The 25,927-nt window shown below is 39.8% G+C and overlaps 1 protein-coding gene across 5 annotated transcripts in view; it reads right to left on the bottom strand.

Annotated features, from left to right (window-relative positions):
• Positions 1 to 25,927, bottom strand: part of MTR (5-methyltetrahydrofolate-homocysteine methyltransferase) — a 48,914-nt gene extending 22,987 nt beyond the window's left edge. Inside the window, exons 1-18 of one of the 5 annotated variants that reach the window (XM_017817545.1) lie at positions 25,886 to 25,927; positions 20,049 to 20,260; positions 17,448 to 17,537; positions 16,569 to 16,638; positions 15,458 to 15,550; positions 15,263 to 15,369; positions 13,952 to 14,011; positions 13,351 to 13,445; positions 9,591 to 9,691; positions 9,178 to 9,239; positions 8,241 to 8,308; positions 7,117 to 7,193; positions 5,891 to 6,003; positions 4,399 to 4,539; positions 3,578 to 3,763; positions 2,821 to 3,000; positions 1,723 to 1,839; positions 1,486 to 1,626 (exon numbers count right to left, since the gene is read on the bottom strand). In XM_017817545.1, coding sequence (XP_017673034.1) covers positions 1,486 to 1,626; positions 1,723 to 1,839; positions 2,821 to 3,000; positions 3,578 to 3,763; positions 4,399 to 4,539; positions 5,891 to 6,003; positions 7,117 to 7,193; positions 8,241 to 8,308; positions 9,178 to 9,239; positions 9,591 to 9,691; positions 13,351 to 13,445; positions 13,952 to 14,011; positions 15,263 to 15,369; positions 15,458 to 15,550; positions 16,569 to 16,638; positions 17,448 to 17,537; positions 20,049 to 20,260; positions 25,886 to 25,907 — 1,935 coding nt within the window. In that variant the 5' untranslated portion in view covers positions 25,908 to 25,927. Of the gene's footprint in view, positions 1 to 1,485; positions 1,627 to 1,722; positions 1,840 to 2,820; positions 3,001 to 3,577; positions 3,764 to 4,398; positions 4,540 to 5,890; positions 6,004 to 7,116; positions 7,194 to 8,240; positions 8,309 to 9,177; positions 9,240 to 9,590; positions 9,692 to 9,808; positions 10,005 to 13,350; positions 13,446 to 13,951; positions 14,012 to 15,262; positions 15,370 to 15,457; positions 15,551 to 16,568; positions 16,639 to 17,447; positions 17,538 to 20,048; positions 20,261 to 21,644; positions 25,823 to 25,885 lie in introns of those variants that run through there. The other 4 variants (XM_017817547.1, XM_017817548.1, XM_017817549.1 and 1 more) reach the window with 4 other exon arrangements.

Below are 25,927 nucleotides of genomic sequence, written 5' to 3'. Positions count from 1 at the left end.
CCTAAAAATAACATGAAGCTGTAGGGTCGGCATGCAGGGACCACAGTGACAAGCACTATATGCAAATCTTTAAAAACAGGATGATAATACCAAATAATGAGGATGAAAAAACCTGCCTTTGGAAGCACAACTCTCCTTGTCATAAATGGAATGAAGTTTCAGTTTGAGAATGTCTGAAGCTGTATACTTTACGGAAAATGTTTTTTATTTCAATCTTCAAATGAAGACTGATGCCCTAAACCTGCAAGGATTAAGCTCCTCTTTTTTGCAACTGCGCTATTTTACTCTCACAATAAAACTACCACCACAAATAAAAGCAGAGATTCCAACAACAGCTTCCCAAACTTATAGACCTGGAAGTCATCATCCACTTTCATTTCTACTTCTAAATTAATCATTTCTCCATTTAAATTCACGTTACGCCTTCTGCAGAAACACTGCTTAAGGAATCCCTTTCTAATTCTCCTTTTTTTTCTTCCTCTTTATGCAACCTTGAATACCCCAATGGTGCCACTCCACTTAAACAGACAAGATCACTCTCAGATGAATTGCTTAGACACTACGAGCACCATCTAAAATAGCCTAAGTACAACAGACAGAGAGTGTCTCCCTGTACTGGTTTGCAAAACACTGCCACTGTTACTATAAAGCATGTACCACCATAGGGTAAACTACAAAGCAAATGAAACTCTACACAGAAATAATATCTCCAGGAGCTACAAAACAGACATGCAAACCTTCTTGTGCAATTCAACCTAAGAGCCACCTAACCGAGAGAGATTTTTGCTGTATCTTCCATTCAGAACAGGATTGCACCAGTTGTCTTACGAATGATAATCCTGAAACCTTCAGTTGTATAATCTTTGTCTTTTATCACCACCGTCATTACAACATCTCAAAAACACTAAATAGCTGATCCTCATCCTGACACGTTACATGAACAGGAAATCTATGCCACAGCTACAAACCACAAGTAACTACTTCACCTTTTACCTATACTGCAAACAAACCATTACCACCAGAGAGAAAGGTTTACTCTGTCTCCCACAGTGCACTTGTCAATTAAGTTCCAGCACCAAGACTAGCTTGGTTGGGGTTGGCCTCTTCTGGGTTTGGTTTTTTTGTCGGTTTGTGAGGGCTTTCTTTGTTTGGGGGAAGTTCGTTTGGGATTTTTTGCTTCTTATTTTTGTTGGGTTTTGGTGTGTTGTTTTTTTTTTTTAAAGAATGCCTATGCAGCTTGGTCTCCTGAAGCATATGAAGAACTCTGTACCAGATCTTCCATGGCACCTACAAAATTGGAGAGTCTCAATCTACCACACATTTCTTTTTATTCTACATTAATAACTGAACCACTTGTAGTATTGTCAGTAAATTCTAACACCCACTGTTATATTGACATATGCAGTTTATATTATCATCTGCAGGGAGGTGTTCAAGCCCAGGTGCTAAACTAACTACTAGTCAAAGCTTAAAACTGAAAGTTACCTGAGCATAATGTAAAAGTTTCTCTGTTGCATCAGGATCTTTGTTCCAGATTAGATTCTCACACAGTTGTAGTAATTCCTTGTGGATATCATCATACACCGGCAGATTCCCAGCATTCACAATTCCCATGTCCATGCCATACTGAAGAAAAACAGAGAATCCCCCAGAAAGGGCTGTCAGACATGGAACTGCACACCTGCCAAGTGCAAACACATGGAAGCCAAAAGCACATCATACCTTAATTGCGTGGTAAAGGAACACTCCATGCATTGCTTCTCGAATGGCATCCATTCCACGAAAGGAGAAAGACAGATTGGAAAGACCTCCACTTATCCTGGCTCCTGGCAGTGTTTCCTATAGGAAGTGCACACAGATTTTTAGAAAAGTGCTTTCCAAAAAGGAAATCTAAGCAAAGCATTCAATTCATAAAACAGTTGGCTCCTGAGCTCAGTGCATTGGCTATGCACCCTTTGTCTTCCCTGTTCCAGATCCTTCCAGTTACTCAAATTCATAAAAAGCAATTCAAATCTCTGCAGAAAAAAATATAAGTAAAGGAAAGATCCAGCCTAGTTACGCATGAGCAGCAACCGTGGTTTCCATAGACATAGGTGCTATTCTGAACGCATCAGTCCTCCCACTGCAGCTTTCCGTATTTTCCCCATGCAGACCTACTTTCAGCTCTTCCTTTCCCCACTCCTCTGGAAACAGTAGCAGCCAGCCTGCCTGCTTGCATGTCTCAGGAGCAGACTGCAGCTGAGCAGCTAAGCAGTCCCACTTCCAGGAGACCAGTGGTGACAAAATAGCCTGCTCAAGCCCCAGATTGCTACTGACAGAGGATCTCCTGACCTATCAAAGTGTCTTGTGAAACCCAATAGTGCAGTTTCCCTGGCTCCATTTAGGTGATGCTCTTCGCTGCTGTACTTCCTTCCACACATTTTAGCTAAATAAAAAGTCAAGTTACTGCAAAAACCACTTTCACAGAAACAGGAATTTTATTTAAAAAGGCAGCTTTCTGCAGCTTCAAAGAGGTCCTTCTAGCTAGCACATGAACGTGATTCTTACCTCACTAATTAAGGTACTATATTTACAAAAGATAAAGTGGATTGAAATACAGAACTACTTGAAGTTGTTCTACTGGAAATACAGTTGTATTGGGGAATGGTTGCACTTCAGACGAATAAGATAAGCTTATTCTTGCTAAGCTAAAATGTGTAACATTTTGCAGCAGTGTTTTGCTGTTGTTTTGAGAGGTGGGTGTTTTTCTGTTTTATGGGGGTTTGGGTTTTTAAGTAATGTTAGCAACCAATTTCAACTTAAAATAAGCTTACAACTCACTTTTATGGTTTTAGTAGCATTGATGAAATTTATGGCATAAAGGTTATGTTCTTCCATTCCAGTTCCTATGGTCAAGATATTAGGGTCAAATATTATATCATTTGGATTGAAGTGCACTTTTTCCACAAGGAGATGATAAGCTCTAGAACAGATTGCAATCTTGGTTTCTGTTTCTGTTGCCTAGTGAAGAAAAAGAATTCTGACATGAAACATGACTACACAAAAAATAAACTCTCCAGGAATCATTTACAGCTCCAGTGACTCAAGACTTAGAATCTGAACATCGCAAACATTAGAAAAGGATTATATATACGACTTTTGTATTCAAAATATCACCACCCCTATGCCTGGAGTTTTGACTCAACTCATAAAAAGCAACCTCATTGCTTAATGTTTCGTCATCCTGCAAAGCTTAATATGTGGGTTTTGACATATTTAAATTAATTCACAAAGATTCCACTCTCATGCAAAACATAGTTTCTGAGCTTAAAATCTCTTTTATGAAGGAAGAATTCAGCATGGCTGAATAGCAAGAGACATGGTCTTGTGTTAGCAGAGCTACACTTAAAGTTACTGGATTCCTTAAACATGTGAAGATCATAAGAAATTGCTAGAAATCAGATTCAAAAGTACTGCTAAGGTTATATAGACCTTTTTGAATCAACTTTGTCAATGAAACAAAACAACTTTCTCTTATACAAGAATAAGGAAGTCTCACACTCCTGAAAAAATACCTCTCCTTTAAAGCAACACTCACCTGCCCCACTTCATCAAAAGCCATAACAACCACAGCTGCTCCATATAATTTAATTTTCCTTGCTTTCTCCAAAAAGTCTTCCTCACCTTCCTTCAGGCTGATGCTATTTACAATGCATTTCCCTTGGCAACACTTCAAACCTGCTTCAATCACTGAAAAATTCGAGGAGTCAATGCACAACGGCACCTGTAAATAACAGAGAAGTAAGGCAGGAGAATACATTCACGTTATGGATTACAGTTCCATGTGCTCTTTGCCCATTTGGACATAAAAATCCCATAACACTAATCGGCATTTATGAATAAAAGTTTCCACATGATTCACTTTCCTTTAAATGCAAAACTCAGAGCAAGTTTAACCCAAGAGCTTCCAAGGCAACTCAATCACATATCATATCGAGATCTCTACTTCTCCCTGTATTATCTTGTGTTTCTGATGGAGATACTCATTTTTAGAGAATGCACATTGCAGAACTACCTTTTAAAACCATCCTATATTCATAGCAACTTTAAGTTTTGTGAAAAGCAATACTGTTATGCACTGCAAATATACAGATTATGGCTCATAAGTGCTGCAAAATGAACCTGCATTCAGCTTTTCTAACCAGTGAAAAGGACTAGCATATACTTATCCGAAAACATACAATGTTAAAGCCTTTGTTTCACCCAAAGGCCTTCCCTATTACAGCACCTTTTCCTCTTGGGGAACAACTACATTTACTTATGAAGCACCTAAACTGGTTACTAAATAAAACAGTATTAACCTCTTCTGACGCAATTTACAACTCAATAAAATGTTCTTTATTGTGACTCAATTACAACCTTTGCAATATCAGGTTCTGAAGAAATCAAGTTACAAAATCTGGTCATTGCAGCAGGGCCATCCAGCATCCCATCATCCATATTGATGTCAAGAATCTGGGCCCCCATCTCAACTTGCAGTTTGGCTACACCTAGGGCTTCCTAAAGAACAAAGTAAAAAACCAAAACAACAGTCAGTAGCAGAAAATTCTAGTTTTTCTCAGGATAAGATTTCACTTCCCCAAACTAAGCATGCAGCCAAAAATTTAAAAGTTTGTAAGACATCCCATACGAAAATAAGGAAGTGGCCTCTGATGTACAACAATACACAACAGTTGTTAATATGGGACAACTTCTAACTAGTTTGTTCACAAAACGTGACACCAGAGACCTAAAGTGCTGGTAGTGTCACTGCCTGTTGACTGTTGGTCATATGCTTAATTGAATGGTTTAGGATTTGCATGGTAACAAGGACTTCTGACAGCACAAGATTACAGGAAAACAGTCTCTGTGATGGTATGAAATAAAGGTCTTGCATCACAAGCTCTGTTTTTTTATAACACAGGGTACTTAACTTTTGGAGACTGACATTTCTTCCAGCTGCAAAATAATCACAACTGCTAAGAAAGAAAAGTAAAGCTTTTCCTCCAGCCTACATAGTTATCTGAACATTCATGTCTGGTCACTTTCTCTTTTTTGTCATTCTGCAGAGTCCCTAACAACCTGAGTTTAAAGCTCTCTTTATTTAACAGGTCTAACCTGCTCCATGACTTCTATGAGCTTAAGAGTCAGACTCCCTAAAAAACAAACTAAGGCAGTTTGATTGCATCAACTGTAACATGAGAACATACTCTGAGGCAGAGTCTCAGCTCTCAAGAGAAGTTACTCTACTATTTGTTTCAGCGTTACAGTAACAATTTACACCAGTAAAGAATGAGCCCTTCAGTCTCTTCATTTCTGCCCTGCAGAGGTTTCAAGAAAGCAATTACTTTCTAAGCATCTTTTTCTATACCAACTCTCATGTAGCATGCTGGAGTCAGCAAAGTATATAACAATTAGATGCAACCACAATGCTGACCAGGATTGGAGAAGGGAGGGAAAGAGCACTGACTGCACAGTGCCGCAGTCTATCCCAAAACAAATGTACCTCATATGCTGAGAGGGGATTACACCCACTTTCTTTATTCCTTTCTCTGTAAATCAAACCATAGATGCAGTACAGACCAGGACATTTTCTAAAACCTCATCAGCTGTATAACTTAATAAAAATGGAAAGTCATGTTTCCTGTAATAATTGTCAAAAAAAAAAAAGTCCTTGTAAAACCCTTCTATAAGCAGCTGGTAAGCAGAGAAACAAAGAACAGTGAGAAAACAAATTCTCTGTGTTTTCTTAATCTTGTAACTGGTGTAGAATAGTACTTTGTGCCAGTAAAACAAACAACTAATAACACAGTGCAATAGAGCAATGAAAAATAAGAACATCAGTTATAAAGATTATTGTTAAAATGTATACTTCATAGTTGCCTGCCATGATGAGTTTAGCAAACTTCCGTGATCCTGCAACGTTGCAGCGTTCGCCAATATTAACAAAGTTGGTGTATGGCCCAATCCTGAATGGCTCCAGACCTTAAAAAGATATTTTTTAACATATTTTTAAAAACAGGAAAGAAAAAACTCTGTAAGAAAGACAAAATCCCTTTTTTAAGCTGTAAAACAGAGGTCTGTCTCTTTTAAGAACAGTGATTTCTCAGCATGTCAGTGCTCTAACGAGCAACTAGCAAAGCAATGCAAAGAAATGAGTTCCAACATATATGCCTTCCTCAGTAACAGTCAGTAATTTACCTGACCTGCAAAAAAACTACAGCCAACTTCTCCAGTATAAAAGTGAAGCTATGATTTTTGGACATCAGTGTGTATGCACATACACACCTTCTCTCAACTTTCAACTATGTTACACCATGACTCTACCACCATAAGAGAAGCAGCGGCCCACTGAAATGACTAACAAGGACAGCTCTTAACTATGTACCCAAGTTCAGAGAAACAAGGCAAGTTGGACCCTTGGGTAGCAGGCAATGCAGAAGCAAACAAACTACAGCAGAACCAACTAAGCTAATGCATGACATAACAGGCCAACCATGATTTATTTTGTTTGCACTAAACTGATTTGACTTTGAGATTAAAATAACAGACCAAAATGAAGGTAGTGTTTTACTTCAGTGCATGGCTCAAAGGCTTAAAAGAAGGCCTTGACTATGGAACACAGAGATTTAGACTTGCTAAAACAAAAGATGTTCTAGACCTAGATGTACTGCTGGGAACACAGCTCCAGTATGACTGAATCAACATCTGAGGCAACACAAGGCAGCTCTCTCACAGCAGAGGTACCAGCATCTTGTCCCAGCTCTACCATTAACTACAGTCAAATTACCTGATCTCTCTGGGCTTGACCCTGCCATGTTGCAAAGTGAGGATAAAGATACTTCACCATTACAAAGAGACTGAGACTTGCAGAGTAAATATGCTGGTTTGATTATGTTATACGAGATTTCAATAAAATGTTCCATTAGTCCTTCGGCCAAAACAGTAAGATTTAGATCTGGTTACACATGCATAAGCTTGCTGGATTCAGGTAGAACTGGACATTCATAGTGTTGTTCTGGTCATCAGAAAACGGCTAATAAATTTATAAAGGAAACTTGTGTTAGTTATGAAACTCAAACTGTTACACTCTTTTACCTGACAGCAGCATGCATCCTTGAGAGAGAGAAGGTGGAACACGAGGCTTACAGAATTTCACAGCTTCAGCAATTTTCCTGAGTTACAGAAAGAAGAAAGTAAAGAGAAGTTTTCAACTAAAATTAAATCACTCCAGACAAGAGTCAAACAGAACATACTAGACAGATACCTATATTTGCAATTTAGTCCTGTAGCAGACAAGACTAATTAGCTATTTTCACTTTGTGAGGCCAAAGGCAAAAACATACTCCCAGAAGATCCTATCATAGCTATTTGCAGGGAATGTACAAGGCTGAAGGTTTTTCAAATACAGAGATACTATAACAACGGGCCACTTGAAGGATATCAGAACCACATCAACTTTTACCATATTCATGATTTGCTGAGCTGAGCAATTGCTGATGACAGCAGCAAAACAACTCAACAGGGGACAAACACTGTTTTGTACTGAGAAAAGTTTCTCAGATGCCAGAGTGACTCATGCTGCTCACGTTCACTTTTTTTCACTCCAGTCAAGAGTGACCACACAGCGTCCTCTAAACCTTTACATGCCACTTCTTCCCGGTTTATATCAGGGTAAAAACAAATCACAAGGGCCCCTTCTTTTTCAATCTTAAGTGAAAAAGGGACACTTTCCCACTGACTTATTTCCAATAAGAAAGATATGAAATGCTCCTTCTGACTAGCCAGGACTAGCACCAGCTGTATGGCATTCCTAGATCTTCTGTTCAGGCATTTCCACAACACATCCACACAACTTCCTTCCTTCTAGCACCTTAAGCTTCACCTTGTGGTTAAGACTGCCAGAAAGAGAAAGAACCTACGGCACAAGAACGCAGAGATGGGAAGTCTATTCTATAGTATAGAGGGAGAAGTAATTCCAACACAATTTTAGATGACAAAACCACAGACGTATAATCCTTGTTTGAGCCATGCCTCTACTCATTCTTCATGATACACACAACTATGAAAGCCAGGCTGTTCCCACTCCATATATTGCTCCTATTGGCATTGAAGTGATCCATCTTTTCAGGAAACCCTAAGACAAACCATGGAATATTGTTCCACAGAAACAGCACTTAGTTTACTTCTCAGTCCACTATAAGCTGTAGCACATGAGGTACCTGATATGTGCTGGTGTAGTACCACAGCAACCTCCAACTATGTTGACCAAACCATCCAAAGCAAAATTCTGTAAAAGGGAAGGAAAGAGAATTTTGTTCCAAGTTAATAAAGGTATCTCTTTTAATATATATATATATTTAAATATTTTTCTCCATCTGTTAAGCAATTCAGGGAGATCACAAGAAAAGCACTAAATTAAAAAAACAAAACAATCAGCACTATATCTTCTCTTTAGGATTTGTTTTGAGATGTGGATTCCCAAGGCTAACCAGCAATTTCAACATCCAATTTTAAGAAACTACATTTGAATTTGGCCTATTTTATACTGAAGCCCCAGATGAAAACTTGGATGAGTATCAAAAACTAGTCATACTATATTATAAAAGGGCATTAACATGCAGCAAATACTGTGTTCTCACTGACACACTGCAGCTCCAGACACACAGTTCTGTCTGCACAGATCAAGCGGCATGTGGAAGGACACCCTGCACTGGAACACCACCAATATCAGTGGTTCCTGTACACACAACTCAGTAAAATCCTGCCAGGTTCATAAAAAACGCTCAGCTTTTTGAACAATTCCCAAATGTAAAAGCAAGGACATAGGAGTACAATGAGTAACACCTACAGATCAAGCTGCAGGAAAGCTTAGTGTACGACATGAAATTAAGTAGGGTTTTCAGTCTCCTAAGTAGTTTAGTCCTAATGTGATATCTCAAATCAGCCTTCCCAAATCTTCGTTCGCGAAGCCTAGCCTAGCCATGATATCTCAAATCACTATCAGCAAATTGTCTATAAAAATCCAACTGACATATATAGCCACCTGAAGAAAAAAAAACAAACCACAATACTGTAACAAATATGCATAGAATACAAGCAAAAGTTCTTGTCTACTAGTATGTCAGATATGACAAACTCACAAGAAGTATTTCATACCTTTATATGCTTGGCAGTCACTTCTGGAGTTTCATCATAACCACCAAAAGTATTGGGGAGACCTTGAAACATGATTTTTTTAGTATTACAATTTGTTTAAAGCCCACAAGAACAGAATTAAATTCCATAAAAGGCACATTTAAAGTAGCTACAATTATAAGAGGACTAAAATGCCTCATCATCCTTGCAATCCTTACTCAACAGGTTATTAATTATTTAAGAAAGCATTCTGGGTTCACTGTCATAGATCTAACAACAGTTACTTTCAGCAGTTTAAAATATTCTTACTCTCTTTTTAAAAGTAAAAACAATCATCTTTTCAAGCTACTTCAACTCTATTATTGCTAATGAGATGGAACAGGGTAGTTACATTTCATGTGCCTGTAAGCATAGGAACATGTGCACCAACACACCTGCGTTGGGGTAACAGATGATGTAGGCTGTGGTACATTTTCCAATTGTTTCAATGAATGGACGCATTTCAACTGCCCCTAAAGCACAATTTAAGCCAATACTGGAAAATAAATTTTCAAAAAATTATGTTGAAGTAAAAACACCTTTTACACACAAGACAGATGAACGTTAGTGCTGGCAACTGCTAACTCCCACAATCATCTAAAACAAAACCAACCTGATCTCCAATTTCTTTACTCATCATCATCAATACAGCAAGACTGCAAAAGGAGAAGCCTCAGGTGGAAGAAAAGTATGAGAGGGAAAGGGGCTGGACTGATTTGAACTGGAAACAGTAAATCAAGATTTCATTTCAAAATCCAGGAGGAAAGTGGCAGCATTTTGACAGCAACTGCAGCAACACGATGGCTCTGTATTTTCTAGGTGAGAGAGAGAACAAGTGGAATGAGACCGACAGATTGGAAAGAAGTCTTGTGCTACAAGAAAAGTATGAAAAAGGTTGAAAAAGCAAGACCCGCTTCCAACTGCTAACTCATCATTTTCTTTCGAAATTATACATAAATTATGTCAACCTTGGAAGGGACCAAGAGCCACCCCCAAGATGCCTCATGGCAGCACTAAGCCTGGGCAACTGAATCTGCTGTATCTTAGTAACCAGGACAGCACTATGGCAGAAATATTTTTGAATGAAAAAGCTTCTTAAACAATTTTACCAGTATAAGAGATACAACCACATTTTCTTTCATTCAATGACAGATACATAAATGAGACTTGCACTCAAAATGTCTCCACTTGTATTAAATAAAGAAATTTCTCTTTCAGAAACTATGTAAGAGATCTCTTACATATGTTTCCTGATCTTTCCGTACCATTCTAGAAACCACCTTATGCTCCAAAGTGCTCATAGTGCTGCTGGAAGACATAGAAAAGTTTTCTCCTTTCCCGGAATAACAGTCTCAGGCAGGATGCAAGCTAACCCACTAAAACAGGAATGGCTAACAGTCACATCTGCCAGTTAGCCACAGAGGCTGCCTTGGAGGTGGCCAAGTTAATTAAGTGCCTGTATACCCACTTAGTTTCACAGAGGTCAAAAGCAATAAAACTCTGGACTGGGACTGGGAGCACAAAATGACTTTTGACTTTTCCCATGTTTCCAAGGAGTAGGCAGGGCCTTGGTAAGTGCTCAAGTTGTAGCAATAAATGCTTGCAGTCAGATTCACCTGTTGAACAGAATGACAAATCCTTAAGATCTGAGGGGCTCACAGGAACATCCAAACCCAGGGCCTTGAATATCAGAGTCACAGACCAAGACCAAATAATACACAAACCCCTTCTTCCAATAGCTTAGGAGTGAGGGAGTTGTTTTTCTTTGTGGGAGTTGTTATGTATGTTTGGTTTTTTAAACATATATATTTGTTTGTGTCTTTTAAACAGCCAGCCCTACCTTCAAAGTGCTTTCTCTAATACATCTCATATTGGCCAGAAAAACTTGACAACAATGCTTTTATTCTCATTTCCCAATTTGGTGTTTACATATATTTGAATCCATCATACAGATCCCCTGGATACAAATAGTATGCACAAGGAATACACAATTCATTACAGCAATGAGGCTCTGGAATTTATTCCAAGTGGGAGCTCATCCCTCAAGCTTTTCAAAGCAAAGCAAGGTAAGAATGGTTAGCAAGACTATCCTTATCAAATGCAGACAAATGCAATGTATTTCTTACTGTTAAGTCATTCAATTTACAAGCTTTCAGCTCATACTCCCCCACACTACAAACTGCCTGAATAATTACCCATTACAGAGGTTGCTGACAAGTATGTCCATGACCATGACACAATCCAAGTATTAGCTGTCTCAAAACTGTAGCACAGACATGCAAATTCATTCAGAAACAAAAAGTAGCTTCTGTGGCCAGTATCATCTCCCCACAGCACTCAACAACATCATGAAAGATGTGAGAAAAGCAAACTGTTAACTATGCCTTAAGAGCCAGCAGCCTTGAGCCAGATTGCTGGTATGCCATCACTGCTACCCTAGTGTAATAACCATCACACATTCATCTCAAACATCTCCTCCCTCCCTTGCTCATTTCTTCACAGCAGTCACACAACTCCTAAGGCTGCAGAGTGCCCTTGGGACCAATACAAAACCCACATCAGGGCCTGAAACTCAGTGTATGTCTCCTTAAAACTACCACGGTAGAAACAACCATAGGATCTCAACACATCTGAGCACCTTTCATGGCAAGCCTCCTGCCACACATCTTTCAGCACTTAGTAAGCACAGTTCATGAGCTTCTCAGCTACCACCTCTATCAACCAGACATAATGCTCACACTTTTTAGGGTGGACTCCAAAACAAACTGACTTAAGGATGTCAACACTAAAGAGGGCATAGAAAACCTAAATAGAAACATGTGAACACACAACACGATTCCTAGGATACTACTATTAATCAGCTTTTTCACAACCCTAAAGCCACTCTGTACCAATCTGGCCATAGAAACAACATTGAATGCAATCTGTTCCCACTAAAACCCTTCTGCCACAGTGTTGTATAGTAGCCTTTACATAAATGAGAAACAAGTCCTAAGCATTCAGTCCCATAAGATAGTTTTTATGAAGTATGCTTTAATAAATTCTTGATTTCTTCTCCAGTGCCCTTCTCTTGAAAAGCAAGAGTTAGAGAAAGATTATCTGAGACAGACTCATGCCAAATATGGATCACCAGGCTGTGATGCTGAGAGGAGTCAACTACTACACTGTTCCAAGAGCCTCCATATGTTACTTCTGGAACACCGTCTGGTCTGGGAAAGTGGAGCCTCAAGGGCAGTCAGGAAAGCTGTGAATGCAGTCTTCTGCTTTTGTATCACTGAGATGACAGATTGCGCAGTTTAGCTGGAATTTTGTTGTAAAAACAAACAATGGCTCATCACAATGTGCATGGTGTGCACTACTAACAGTGACTTAGTGATCCTAGATAGAATATCTTAGGAAAAAAAATCTATTTCCTGTGTAAGTTTTTGTGTGAAGAACCAACTTGAGAGTAAAAATGGTAAAGAGGGAAGAGGAGGGAAGAAGACGGTAGAACAGGATATAGAAACACAGAAGAATAGGGAAAGAGGGAACACTATTCAAATGGGCATGCAAAACCTTGTACAATAACCAAATCTGCCACATTATCCATGTGCGCAGAACTTAATCTCATGCTTATTTCAACTTTTCTGTCTGAACAGAAAAGAATGCAAGTGAATGGAGGCATCAGGAGCTCTCAAAATAACTATGCACATCCTTGAGAAAAATACTCACACCACGTTTTTGTAAGAGTTCAGTAAAAAGAACACTGTAATGATATCTTAACAATTTTCTCATTCAAGACACCCAGAAACATTCCCAGCTGGCACTGCTTCCCTCTAAGGAAGAGATGTAAGCCCTGCCTGTACCAGGGATTGGCTCCTCGGACAACCCAAAAATAGTAGGAGATAGCAAACTACAGTTTCAGATTTTGACTTAATTGTGATTTCACTGTAAACACAAACCCCCAGATTATTTAAAGCAATTAATTAAAAATTCAGCTGACTTCAGAAACAATTTCTGCTGAGGGAATGACAGCAGAACATGTTAGCAATGCATATGAGTAAATATGATCAGAGTTTGTATAGCTTCCATTTAGATGCAAGCAGGGCGTTAAAATAGAAAAGAATCACAATTTACAGATAACTTACTAAAAGAAGAAATTATACATTTCCTTACCAAAGTGGCTTACTGTGGGAAACACTAATGACAAATGCCTCTCCTGTCTGGCCTGAGAGGGTACGCCCACTCTTATCCACAATGGTTCCAGAAACCTAAATATCAATTGAACACAGAGAAAGGAGAATTAAATGCACAACAAAATGAAGAACTTAAATGGCTGAACTGCTATAAGTCAAAGCAGAGGGACATGTGCTCCACTCAAAGGGATAAGACACAACCCAAACAGAAAAATGCAATCTCATGCTACTTGAAAATATGGCAGACTTTGCTTAATTTCATCCTTCAAGCACTGGTTCTTATTGTCCCTAAGACAGAAAGCCTGAAAAAAAAAATCATCATCAGACCTTTCCTGCAGAAATACAAAGAATGAACTGGACTGAAGTCATTCCTCCATCTTCAGCTTGATCAGCTGGACAGAGCTACCCAAGGCTGATTTCACAAAGCTCTTCATGTAAGAGGTTATATTTTCACAATCATGTCAAAAAAGTACATTTTCAATACACTAATTTCCTTCATTTCAAAGCACTTTAATCAACTGCCATCTCAGCTTGTTCACAAATCAAGCTTAAGCATTTGTAAAATATTAAAATATACTTACAAATATGGGTCGGGGAGCATATTCTTCTTCAAACAACATCTGGAGTGCAAAAAGAGCTGCCTACAGAAGAATATGTTGCAAAATATTAATTTTGCTTTGGGAATTCTTCAGTTTGTTGTTTGGAAGGTTTTTTTGTTTCTGTGGGTTTGCTGCCTTTTTCCTTAATTATTACTTTTTATGGCTGTTTATGCAACTTGCTGCCTTATATGGCCTGCCAGAACTTACTACACTCAAGAAGTTTTACCCTTACCCCTAACATTTTCTAGATGTTCCAAAACACATCTTGGTACCAAGTAGGAAGGAAGTATCACAGGGTAACCAAATAAGACCAAGACTATTCTGAAACCAAAATCATATCAGCAAGTACTTCTCCCTCACATCTGCAGCACAACCCTCACCCCAAACATGGTTCTATGTACTATCCTCAGTACACACTCACTGCCCTTTAGTCTGTTCAGATATCCAGTTCCAAAGGGTTCTAATCTCCACAAATTTTTACAGAAAGGACTGTAAGCGACTCCTCGGAAAATGCCCTGCCTCCTTAGGATAAGAAAGCTGGATGTGAACAGGAGCTCAGCATAACATTAAGCCTACAGGTTCCTAGCCAAACCTCCATCATGACTGGTCAAATCTGTAAACGATAAGTCATGCCACTGAATACATTAATAAGCCTGTGGCAAAAGTCTAAAGAAATGCCATGTGCACATCCAGCCAGACTTTCCCATGTAAAATTGCAAGACAGTTTTAAGCACTCTAACTCCACCACCTGCACTGAGCAGTTATTAGATAAAGAAGGAGGTGTCAAAATCACATGAAATGTGGCATATTTCAACATTTTCTTCCTTCTCTTTTACCCTTCTAAGCCTCTATTCCAATTGTTCTCTTTTAAACCTGATGTCAGAGTTCCCCCAAAAAACACTTTTTAAGAGAACTGTCGTACAAGCATTTGCACATCTGCAACCAGATACACTGGATATTCCCTCTCCAGTGTGCATCACAAGCATCCTTTCGGCAGACAAGCTTATATTGAAAAATACAAACATCAGATGCCACTGGAGATGGTTTGCAATACAGCAGAGCTTCTGGGAATAAGCAGACAGCTGGCACAGACAGCCAGAACAACACAAATGGCATATATTAAAAGGCAAAGGAAGCATTCTGGAAAAGGCTGATTAAAAGCCATCTCCTCATATTCTACCCATTTGCTATCAACTGAAGAGTCTTTGCATGTATTTAGTAAGCACTAGCTGATAACTCTTAAAAAATTTCCTTACTTATATTACTGAGGTGGGTTTTTTCCAGAAGTCTTACCTTAGCATTGGCGGTATCAAATATGGTTTCCACTAACAAGATATCAACTCCTCCATCCAAAAGTCCTTTGGCTTGTTCCTTATAGGCTTCCACCAGTTCATCAAAAGCTGTAAAACAGGAAGGATGTTAATTTCATCTGAAGGTATCTCTTACAAGACCACCGTCTAAGTTAAATAATTCAATGGTTATAAATACTTATGTTCCTGTAATCTGGTCTCTCCACAGATGGTGACACGGAGAGTGTCCTGTTTGTTGGACCCATGGCTCCAGCAACATATCTCCTAATTCCTAAACAAAGACATGGGAGGAGGAAAAAAGGGGAAAAAAAAGAAAAAAGGAAAAATAAGGAAACTAAACAATTTACCTCCGGCTTTACAATGACAGTTAATATAAAATATCTCCAAGGACACCAAGACATGCATATCATTCAGACAGAAGAACATCTATGAAAAGGGCAATTGGCTCAATGAATTTTTCTTCTAAGAATCATTTGTCTCTGACACAGGAAACTACATTGAATTACTTTAAATGCACAGCACAGAACTGTCCTGGCATTTTTCACTAGACAACCTTATTTGAATATTCCGGCATGTGCCATAAAAAACTCTACTTTTTGAAAGCATATTTCAAATCTTACATTCTTATTGCATGCCATAAATCACATCAGTAAGGTGTTATCTGGACAGCAGCAGCACTGTTAGCTTGAAACACAGTTTGATTGTAGAATACAAGCAGAAATTACTAGTCTTTGAAAGACAGTATTGCCTACAGCAATAAATGAGCTAAAACCCCCCTCACATAATGCCTGGAAGATAAAAGACTGAACATTTACAGATGACAGTCACATACTAAGATCATTCCAGTAGCTGCTGAATAAAGTTAAACCACCAGCCATACACTAGGATTAGCAGGTAATCCATGTTTATCTACAATCAGCTATCCTAGTTTTGTAGTACAAAGACTTGTGCCGTACAAATCTAAGGAACTTCTAACGGTTCCTGCTGAGTTTATTTTCTCTAAAACACATCTGAAGATGTGTATCACCCACAGTCTAAAACAGGCACAGGACAGCTATCCTGCACAACCCATTAAGGATGAGATCCTTCAAACATGATGAAATTAGTGTGATATGAATAGAGATATAAAATTGCAAGTTAGGCTACTGTGCCTAACTTGCAGACATGTAGAGTCTCATGTTATGTCCCCATCATGTAAAACATCAAGCTATCCTCTTGTTAGCAACATTTCAAAGATTGTAGCAAAACAGTCAAAACCACAAATGAGTAAGAAATTAAATACTGCTTACCTGTCTGAGCAGTTACAGTGTCCGCTGCTTTTCTGGCTACCTGTGCAGAGACTCTGTTTAACCGATATGCCTGGAACAATTCCAGAAAATTACTGAGCAACATTTAGTTGAGCACAGCCTAAGACATTCTCAAAGAAACACAACACTTCATTCAGTAGCTCACTGTACAATCTGACGGCTCCCCAGCTCACACAAATATATATAAGCACTATTATAGGGTTTCAAAAGGAACAGCTCTATACATCTCAGCAACACAGTTACACGGCAGGTGTCATCCCACACATGCCCCAGCCAACAACTGCTAATCATAAAATTTCAATCTGTAAGGTACTGATTAAATCCTGCTGAAGTCAATAGAAGCTGAAGAACAGGACTTTGATAATAAAATTAACCTACTTTTAAATTCACTTTTTATTCAAGCAGCATATTTCCAAGTATTTTCTTTCACATATTTCTTCAAATTCTCAAAACAACAAAGAATAGTTATGACAAATGTAAGCCAGAAAGGACTTCTACACACACCAACACAAACAATGCACAAGTTGTGCTTCCAAGAAAAAAGCAGTTCCATTGTGGTATGTCGGAAAGACTGAAGCAAAACATCCCTGTTCAGAGAACTGATTCTGTGAATGCTCAAACAAAATCTAGGACTAATTACTATTGCCTTTGTCAACGAGAAGCACACTATATCTGTGAAACAGCAAGTACAATTGTCCACAGCAGTGGAAATGAGCTAGAACCCCATCACACGGCTCAAGAGGCAGTATGCAGCCAATAAACACAATACCAATGAACTCTGGGGCTATGCTAATCTTGGCTGCTGATAGGAAAAAAAAACTTTTTTAATATCTTAATATGTAAATAGTTCAGCATTCTTACCAAATACTCAAGGCCATAGTCAGCCTGTGCAACTCGGGTGCTGCTGAAAGTGTTAGTTTCAATGATGTCAGCGCCTGACAGCAAGTATTCCTGCAAGACATGAAAGAAAAAAGCTCCAAGACCTCCAGACATGAGACACAGAATGAAAGTAGCCCAATTCCTTTGTCCCATTCAGTCGATAAAGTCACAAATCATCTCCTAATTCAAGGCAGATCAAACTCTAAAGGCCTTATTCAAAAGCACAGGGCCAAAGCTATGGAAATGTTCCACAGAAACAATTTTCAGAATTTCAGAGTAAGCCACACTTTTCTATTAACAAGTGACATTTATAGAGTCACCTCTGCCACGAAGTCCAGCACCTGGAGCACATTCTAGATTTCTGCACACAGTCCAATTCCCACTAGCAATCAAGGGCTGCTGTGGGCAGTCTCAGAATTCCAGTTAAACAACAACAGAATACAAGCTTAGAAGAATTAGGTTTTGTGCAGATCTTATTTAAAGTTTTGTGCAGATCTTATTTAAATGGCCAAGATTCACAAAACATTTAAGTCTTCTGCTCTACTTTGATTGTCTAATTCCCACTGAAATAAACTGAAATCAATGCAAACTAAAATATTTTTTGCAGATTCTTTCCTGCATTTTTACAACCTCTATCAGTTGCCCTCCCCCCTCCCTAACTTCTCTTTCTGATTCCTTTGAATGCTTACATGATTCCTGCATATTCAAGGAAATTAAAACACTTGAAGTGCTAGTAAGTCAAAAATACTGATGCAGCCATTAAACATAAACCACTCAGACTTTCCTATAAAAGTAAGATGAACACAGTGAGTTCAACACTGCAAATAAAGTCTTCATCCAACTGACAGCAGAAAACAATTCAACTTGCTTTAAAACATATTTTTCTGCAAACAAATATGCTTTCTCCCAGCTCCTCCTGAAAATGTACGAAAGTACCTACAAATAACTATACGAAAATATACAAGCTCTTACATGTCCACTAATAATCAAGTAATTAAGTTTCTGAAAAACATCTAAACATGTTAAATGTGTCCATCTTTTTACTAGGTTTTGTTTAGTTCAGATCTGTCATTTTAGCAAAAGCTCTTTGACTTTACTGTCTACCACCGTAGAAGGAAATATGCTCAAATCAGGAAGATAATTTTTGCCTTTGAAAATATATCACATCTCTTACCTCTGAATCTGTCTTTGCCAGACAAGGTACAGCTAACACTTACTTTTCAAGTTACTGATACCTCTGAGATCTGACTCACTGAGTCATTAATTAAATTTTAAAAAAAAATCCACCCACCATACATATAGCGGGATCATAGCTACTTTGTAGAAATATTTTCATCTATTATTTCAAGTTCCTTCTGTCCAGTTCTCAGAAGAAATAACCACTGGTAGCTGTAAAATATGAAGTCATCACCCACTGCTCAGAAAGCACCTGACCCAGTAGCTGCTGCAGTGCTGTTACAGGCACTCGTCCTAAAGCACTTTTAACTGGCCATCGGAGAGATAACAGCAGGCTACCTGGTTTGACTGAATACATACATTCTCAAGTCACATCACTACTACTCCACTAAACCTGCAAAATTCAGTTGTTAAAGCAGTTTATCCTATTAAAACCACAAACTAATATAAAGTCCAAGGTTCCTGACCACTACAGCTCAGTTGATAGTGTAGGGACGGAACTCAGTCTACAAATACTTCCTCCTGAAATTTTTATAGGTCAAAGGCTGATTCTTTCCAGTTCATCATTCTTAAAATCCAAAGAATGACAGTTAGGATGTAAACAAAAACATACAGATTACCTACTAAGTTTAACAAACGTAAGCCAAATACGACTCTCATCAGTGAATTACAGATCTTGTTAATAAATAATTGGAAAAACCCAGAATAGATGTGAAGCTTCAACCGAATAACAAATAGATGCATTCAAGCATTTCAATTATTACAGTAAGACCTACAAATACCTGCAGCTCAATAAATACAAGACTTAGGAAGTTGTTTTTTAAAGTCTAATTGAAGACAGGAAAATAATGAAATCTGTTTGCAAACTCCTAATCATCAGCAGTTTAGTCTGTTTTATCCTCTGGGCCACACATTAGTATTCTAGGGAAAACCCAAGAATACGGAAGCACGAATACTCATTAGGAAGCCCATACATTCATTAACTATGGAGAGGCCTTCAGGCTGCCACATTTAACAGCTCTTTAATACGCAATTATAGAAATGCATCTAGAATTCAGATATGTCCTAGTTAGATGCATTTCTAGTGCTGGCTGAGGAGAAGAAAAGGAAATAAAAATGAAATAAAACAGAATCTACAATTAATAGAAATACATTAGGAACATAAGTCAAAAAGGGATTTAAAAACAGCACTGCCTGGGTGACATCAGGAACCAAGACACGAATGCTATGCTCACACAACCAGAACAGTCAAATCTGCTCATTCTTTTTCGCATGGTTACCTAGCACTCTCTTCCCTATTCCCAACAGACACAGGAGAGCCAGCAGCCTGTGGTATGGAAAAGGGGAGCGCAGAGGCCAAATTCTCCCTCCTTCTCTTGTCAAAAGACAGAAATCAGAACCACCTACCTTGTGTATGTCACAGATTATATCAGGTTGAGTTATACTAAGAAGGTCATTATTGCCTTTTAAAGGCCTGGAATGATCTTTAAATTCATGCCCTCGGAAATCCTCTTCTGACAGGGCACGTTGCTGAATCATGGTCCCCATGCCTCCATCCAAAACCATTATTCGCTCCTGCAGAATGGATTCAATTTCATCTTCCACACTTTTCTGGGGATCTGTTGTAAGAAAATTAACCGAATATTTAAGTAGTTCTGAAATGCTCTATCTATACACTTGCGCAACCTGAGCTCTTCCCATTCGAGAAATGGAACAAAATAACTAATCCTCCACTGAAATCAGAAGTAATTGGTTTACTTCACCTACAGTTCCAATAACCTGATGTCAGGTAACAGCTGCATCTATCTAAATAGAATTAAACCCAACTGGTCCTTTACTTAAGTACAGTCACCTGCACACAATCAACCACAGATAAAATTATTATCAAAAGTTCACAAGGGCATATGTCAAACTCTCTATATAAACTTCCACCAGAGCAACATTTGAGCAGCAACGCAGAGCTGCCCTTTGGTACAGACACTAGACTGTAAGTGCTATGCAAGTGCAAACCAGAAATTACTAAACTTCATTAAAAAAGAACCACACCTACTTTAATTGTCTATATCATAATGATAGAAAAAGAGAAATAAACTGAACAAGCAAAAACAATTCAACTGAGTCCCAAATTCACTCGAGTCCCAAATAACAACGTGGCAAACGCCAAGATACACCAACAGATAACAGCCAGGCTTTACTTTCTTTTGCACAAACACAGCAAGACATTTGTCTCCTCCACAACAACAGAAGAAAACAAAGCAGGCAAATCACATGCTAATTACAAGATACTTGACAGGGTAAATCTAACCATGACTGAAACAGAAAACTGTAGAAATTTCTGCGCTATCATTAGGAATGAAGATACAGTACTATAGTGCTTCAAGATCCCAAACAAAGACCATTCCAAACACTAGAGAAAAAGTCAGAACTATAATCAGAGGCATAAAAAAATCCCAACCAACCAACCAAAAACAAACAATAAAACAAAAAAAACCAACCAACTACAAAAAAAGAAAACAAGACCACGACAAAAGTAATTCCACTTTTCCTCTTTAGAACATACACAGAATCATTTCAGAATAAAGACACGCATACAGAATCACTTAGTGGGTCAGGTTGGAAGGGACCACAGTGGGTCATCTGGTCCAACCTCCTTGCTCAAACAAGGTAATCCTAGAGCACGTGGCACAGGACTGCATCCAGACAGTTCTTGACTATCACCAGTGAGGGAGACTCCCACAACCTCTCTGGGCAACCTGTTCCAGTGCACACTTACTCACACAGTATGGAAGTTCTTCTTCATATTCAGATGGAACTTCCCATTAATCATTTTCTCCCTGTTGCCTCTTGTCTTACTGCTCAGCACCATCCAGAAGAGCCTGGCTCCACCCTCTTGGCACCTTCCCTTCAGATACTTACAGGCATTGATAAGGCTGTACATATCACAAAATAATCAAACAGCCTCTTTATCAAAAACCCAAACTACAAGAGTAGGACCCCACTTACCTTTCACAAACATGTAGATGAATGATGTGCTATTCTTTATCTGTCTCCTTCCTTCAGCTTGGGCTTACTCTAAGCAAAGACCTGTATTGCTTTCTGGTTATGAACTATCATCAAAAACCTTGTAAAAAACTAATGATTTCTGAGGCACAAAAATATCCTTATGTCTCATTACAACTTAAGTACAACTTACTACTACACACAGTAGTACTTAAAAATCACTGGCAACTGCTAACTGATTTGACTTTTTTCCTTTTGCATTCTTGCAATGCAACTTCTGTTTTGGCAACAGTACGGTTAAAAAACAATGTGATGAAGAGAAGCTGAGGCTAAGAGGAAAGCATTACAAGGTTACATTTATACCAATACTCTGGAAAACAGCTCTAAATCAGATAAAGTCTCAGCATGAAGAGAAGCCAAACAAAATTTGCTCTCTAACAAGTATGAAGCATTTGAAGGGAGATTAAAATACCAAAAAGCAAGCCACCCTCATTTCAAGTTGAAAGTTTTAACACCACACAGGCAGGCTCAGCAGGTTCTTACACAAGAGCTTAAACCTACTCACGTTAAACCATCAAATTATTCATGAAAATAAAATTGGTCCTTGAGCTAAAGGCTTTTAGAAGCAAGACACAAAAAAATCATATCTGAAAGTAGGTCTGCAATGCAGGCTCCCATGGCGCATAACTCCTGCTTTGCAAGAGCTACAGCCCGATGAGACACACACATACATTAGAGCTTGCTGTTGCTTTAATGAGCCTTCTAAGTCAACTCCTTGGCCTCGAGAGCTGCAGCTGAGATGGGCTATCAGAGCCCTCCCAGAACAAGTCCTAGAGGCTTGTTCTAGAGGCTTCTATTCCTTTTACCTACATGCTTCCTAACTATCTTCTCGTAGACTCAGGGAAGGAAAGATCTACCCTTTGGTTGTAATCCTGCACCTCATCTAGCCCATTTTGCTTTCTCTACAGCTTGCCTTGCTGAACAGATCCTGCTCTGGTGCATGGTTTTCTGCTCACAGGAGCACAGATCTCTGCTTCATTGCTGCAAAAGCATTATTCTGAAGTTTCCCAAACCCGTGCTTCTTCATCAGCATCTCAAAAAGCTGAAGCAATAGGGCAGGAATCATGAAGGTGGCCATCAGCGCCAGAGATATGCAGAGCCTTTGTTTTACAGAGGGATGGCATAGCTCCAAGCCCACCAAAACTCAAATTACCTGTCCTTGCTATAGATAACACTTGACTCTTCTTCCATCAGAAGCCTGCACTACTTCAGTCGTGCTCTGGCACACTTATGATACAATTTTCAAGTAGGAAACTAAGTCTACAGACAGGTCCAAAACCACCCCAGAATTCAAAGAAGATTGATTCATAAAGCCATGCTAGGAAGTGCTGAACTCTGCCCTTGGAAGAAAAGCAGGGAGGAGGCAGGGAGGAGGTTGGGAGGAAGCTGGGAGTTAGGTCTGCAAAAAAGCGCACCATCACCTTAATTCAGCATTCAACTCACATAATTCCTCTCTCCAGCAAACAAGGTGCAAGAGTTTGTTACAAAATAAATGAAAAAAAGGTCTGGAGAAATTCCTAAATTGGGAAAAATCAGGTCAGCCTTTTTTTTGTTGTTGTTTTTGTTTACAAACCCTGATTCTACCTCTGCTCAGGCAAAAAACTATTAAAAGTAACAGGACCTAGGACCAATTACCTTGATTTTACACTCTCCTGAAACTTAAAATATAACACAGAGTGCTCCAGAACTAGAACCATACCAAATAGCAGACCATACCAAATGAACAAAAATGTCCCAACAGCACTGGCCTGAAAGTCAGTGGGATACAGAACCCTGCTTCACTTTCCCAAGGTAAGTGGCTCTGGCTTGAGATCACATGAACAAGGGAATTACTCATCTGCAAAAGAAAATTATCTGAGCTACAAGAACTTTTACTCCTTGTAGATCTTTCCAAGTAAATGTGCATAGCACACAAGGTGTCTCTTTGGTAAAGCTTTTCACCCCTACAGTCACTCACTAACAATTATAAACTTTGCACAACTGTATGTAACCTTCCATTTTTCAAAACGTAGCACTTAGTCAAGGAGCACGGTAGATGATGTTCGTTCATCTCCTTATCCTGACCCAATGACACACAGGCCATATATGAAAAATTAAAGGGATAAATGCATGTTCTCCACAAGAAACAGGACTTCAAAGGTTACAAATTCCTCAAAAATACATTCTTCTGATGCCTGAAATGATTCTCAAAGGTGTTGGTTTTTTATTATTTATGCACTTCCATTACAAATTTATTCTTAGTATAAAACAGTCTAGTATACAAGTACTTGGAAGGCAATAAAGGACTACAAGTTTCTTCCAAAACTTTTATAGAGGATTGGCCTAGCTGTGACAGTGCTGAAGCCTTTTCATCACGTTAATGTGCAAGAACACAAATTGAAGAACCACGTGGAGGGATAGGCACTTATTACCCCCTATTTCCTAGCCTGACCAGCTCCTGTCTTAAAGGGCAACAGGGCCATTCCACATTTGCACATTCTAATTCAACAAACCAGCGTTGCCCCATACCAGCTCCAAGCACAAGTTTGCCCATCATTCAAAAAAATCACTGCACAGTGGCTAGAAAGGATGCCCTTGCTGTCAGTCTGCCACAGGCAGCTCATGATAACCTCAGCATTATTTGCTGTTTAATTAATTAAATCTTCTTCCACTGGGTGCCCTCGGGAAACAGTAAGAGTTTCATGAACTGTAGCAAAGGATGGCACACAGGTCCTCTGCAACAGTGGACAGCAGCACCCCATTGCTAAGTTATTTTTTACCCAGTCTATCCAAAGAGAGAAGCATTGGATTTTACCACTTCACCCTGGGCACCTGTGTGCACCTTGCTAATATCTTCTATGCTGGCACTTGCCTTCAGAACCATTCAGGTCTTAAAATAACAGACAGACAACATACCTCTACAGCCAATGTATTTACAAAGTTAGCTTGAAAGGCAAACAACTACCACTAAAGTCACCGAATTCTTAGTATAACAGTTCTGTTGTGTCCCCTATCTCTAGCCAAACACGCAAAACCCATGCTTACAAAGCTCCCTGTGTTATAACCACAACTATCCATCTTCCGACATTAAACTGTTCACAACAGATATTCATTACAGGCAGGAATCACCAGGAAACAAACCCTCTTCCAGATCAGCACAGCCCTGCTTTGTGGCATGCACTGCCCCTGAAAGGCTAGGGACAAGCACTGTGCTCAGCTTCCCGATGGCCCACTCCAGCACGCAGGTCCTTTGTATCACTGCCAGACGGACACACCATTACCTACTGCCTTGTGCCTGCTCAGTGGGGCTCCACAAACATCCCCAGTACACAATTTTTGCTTCCATCTACACAGAACTTCTCTTCAACTGCCACCACTTCTCCAGGTGCTGCTGAAATACCTTCCCATATCTCCCATTTCAGCCAAACCCATTCCGTTCTGCAGCAGGAGGACACTCATGGCTTGACCCCAAATGACACGGGAGAAACGGCAGGGCAGGTCAACACCACCGTCTTTGCCAGAGGAACCTGGAAAAGCCTCAGACCACAAAAGCTGAGTATGGAGTCGGTGCCGGTGCAGGCCTGTTCGACAAGCCACGGGATGCAATCCTGAGCGAAGTACAGGCTCAGCAGCAGGCACTCCCTCCGAAATACTAAAAAGGAAAGTGCTTGGGATCTCTTCAGGCAGGAGCTACCACTGATGGAACTGTCCATTTCAAAATACCAACAACGATAATCAGCAGCTACAACTTTGCTTATCCTCCCTTACTTATCCTTACAGGACTTCTGTTCAACCCGCGAAACGACACTTTTGGCTTAGAGCCCCGGAGCAGCTGGTGCACACCCAGTCCCTACTACCGAGCTCCGGTTTTTATTTTCCCGACATAACTGTGTCGGCGGACAGGGCGGTGCGGGTATCCCTGCGGTACCTCCCGACCCGTTCCAGGCAGGGCGCAGCTGCTCCAAGGGGCCGGCTCAGCGCCGGAGACTCCGCCAACAAGAGCACTCACTCACTGCCAACACCGACCCGCCACAAGCGGCTTCTGCAAAGGTTACAAGCGATGCGTAAGTGCCGCCCCCGCCTGCACCGAGCCGCGGGCACCCCCAGAAGCCGGAGGGAGGGCGCGCCCGCCGCACCCTCACACACCGCACCGCCCGGCGCCGCCGCCATTTCCCCCCCGCGCGCCTGGCGCTCGCAGCCGTTACCGGGCGGCCCCGTGGGCGCCATCGCTGCCGAGACGTCACCGC

This window comes from Lepidothrix coronata, unplaced genomic scaffold (genome assembly GCF_001604755.1).
Source record: "Lepidothrix coronata isolate B3197 unplaced genomic scaffold, Lepidothrix_coronata-1.0 Scaffold61, whole genome shotgun sequence".
Lineage (NCBI taxonomy): Eukaryota > Metazoa > Chordata > Aves > Passeriformes > Pipridae > Lepidothrix > Lepidothrix coronata.
This window is presented reverse-complemented; position numbering and strand designations above follow the sequence as displayed.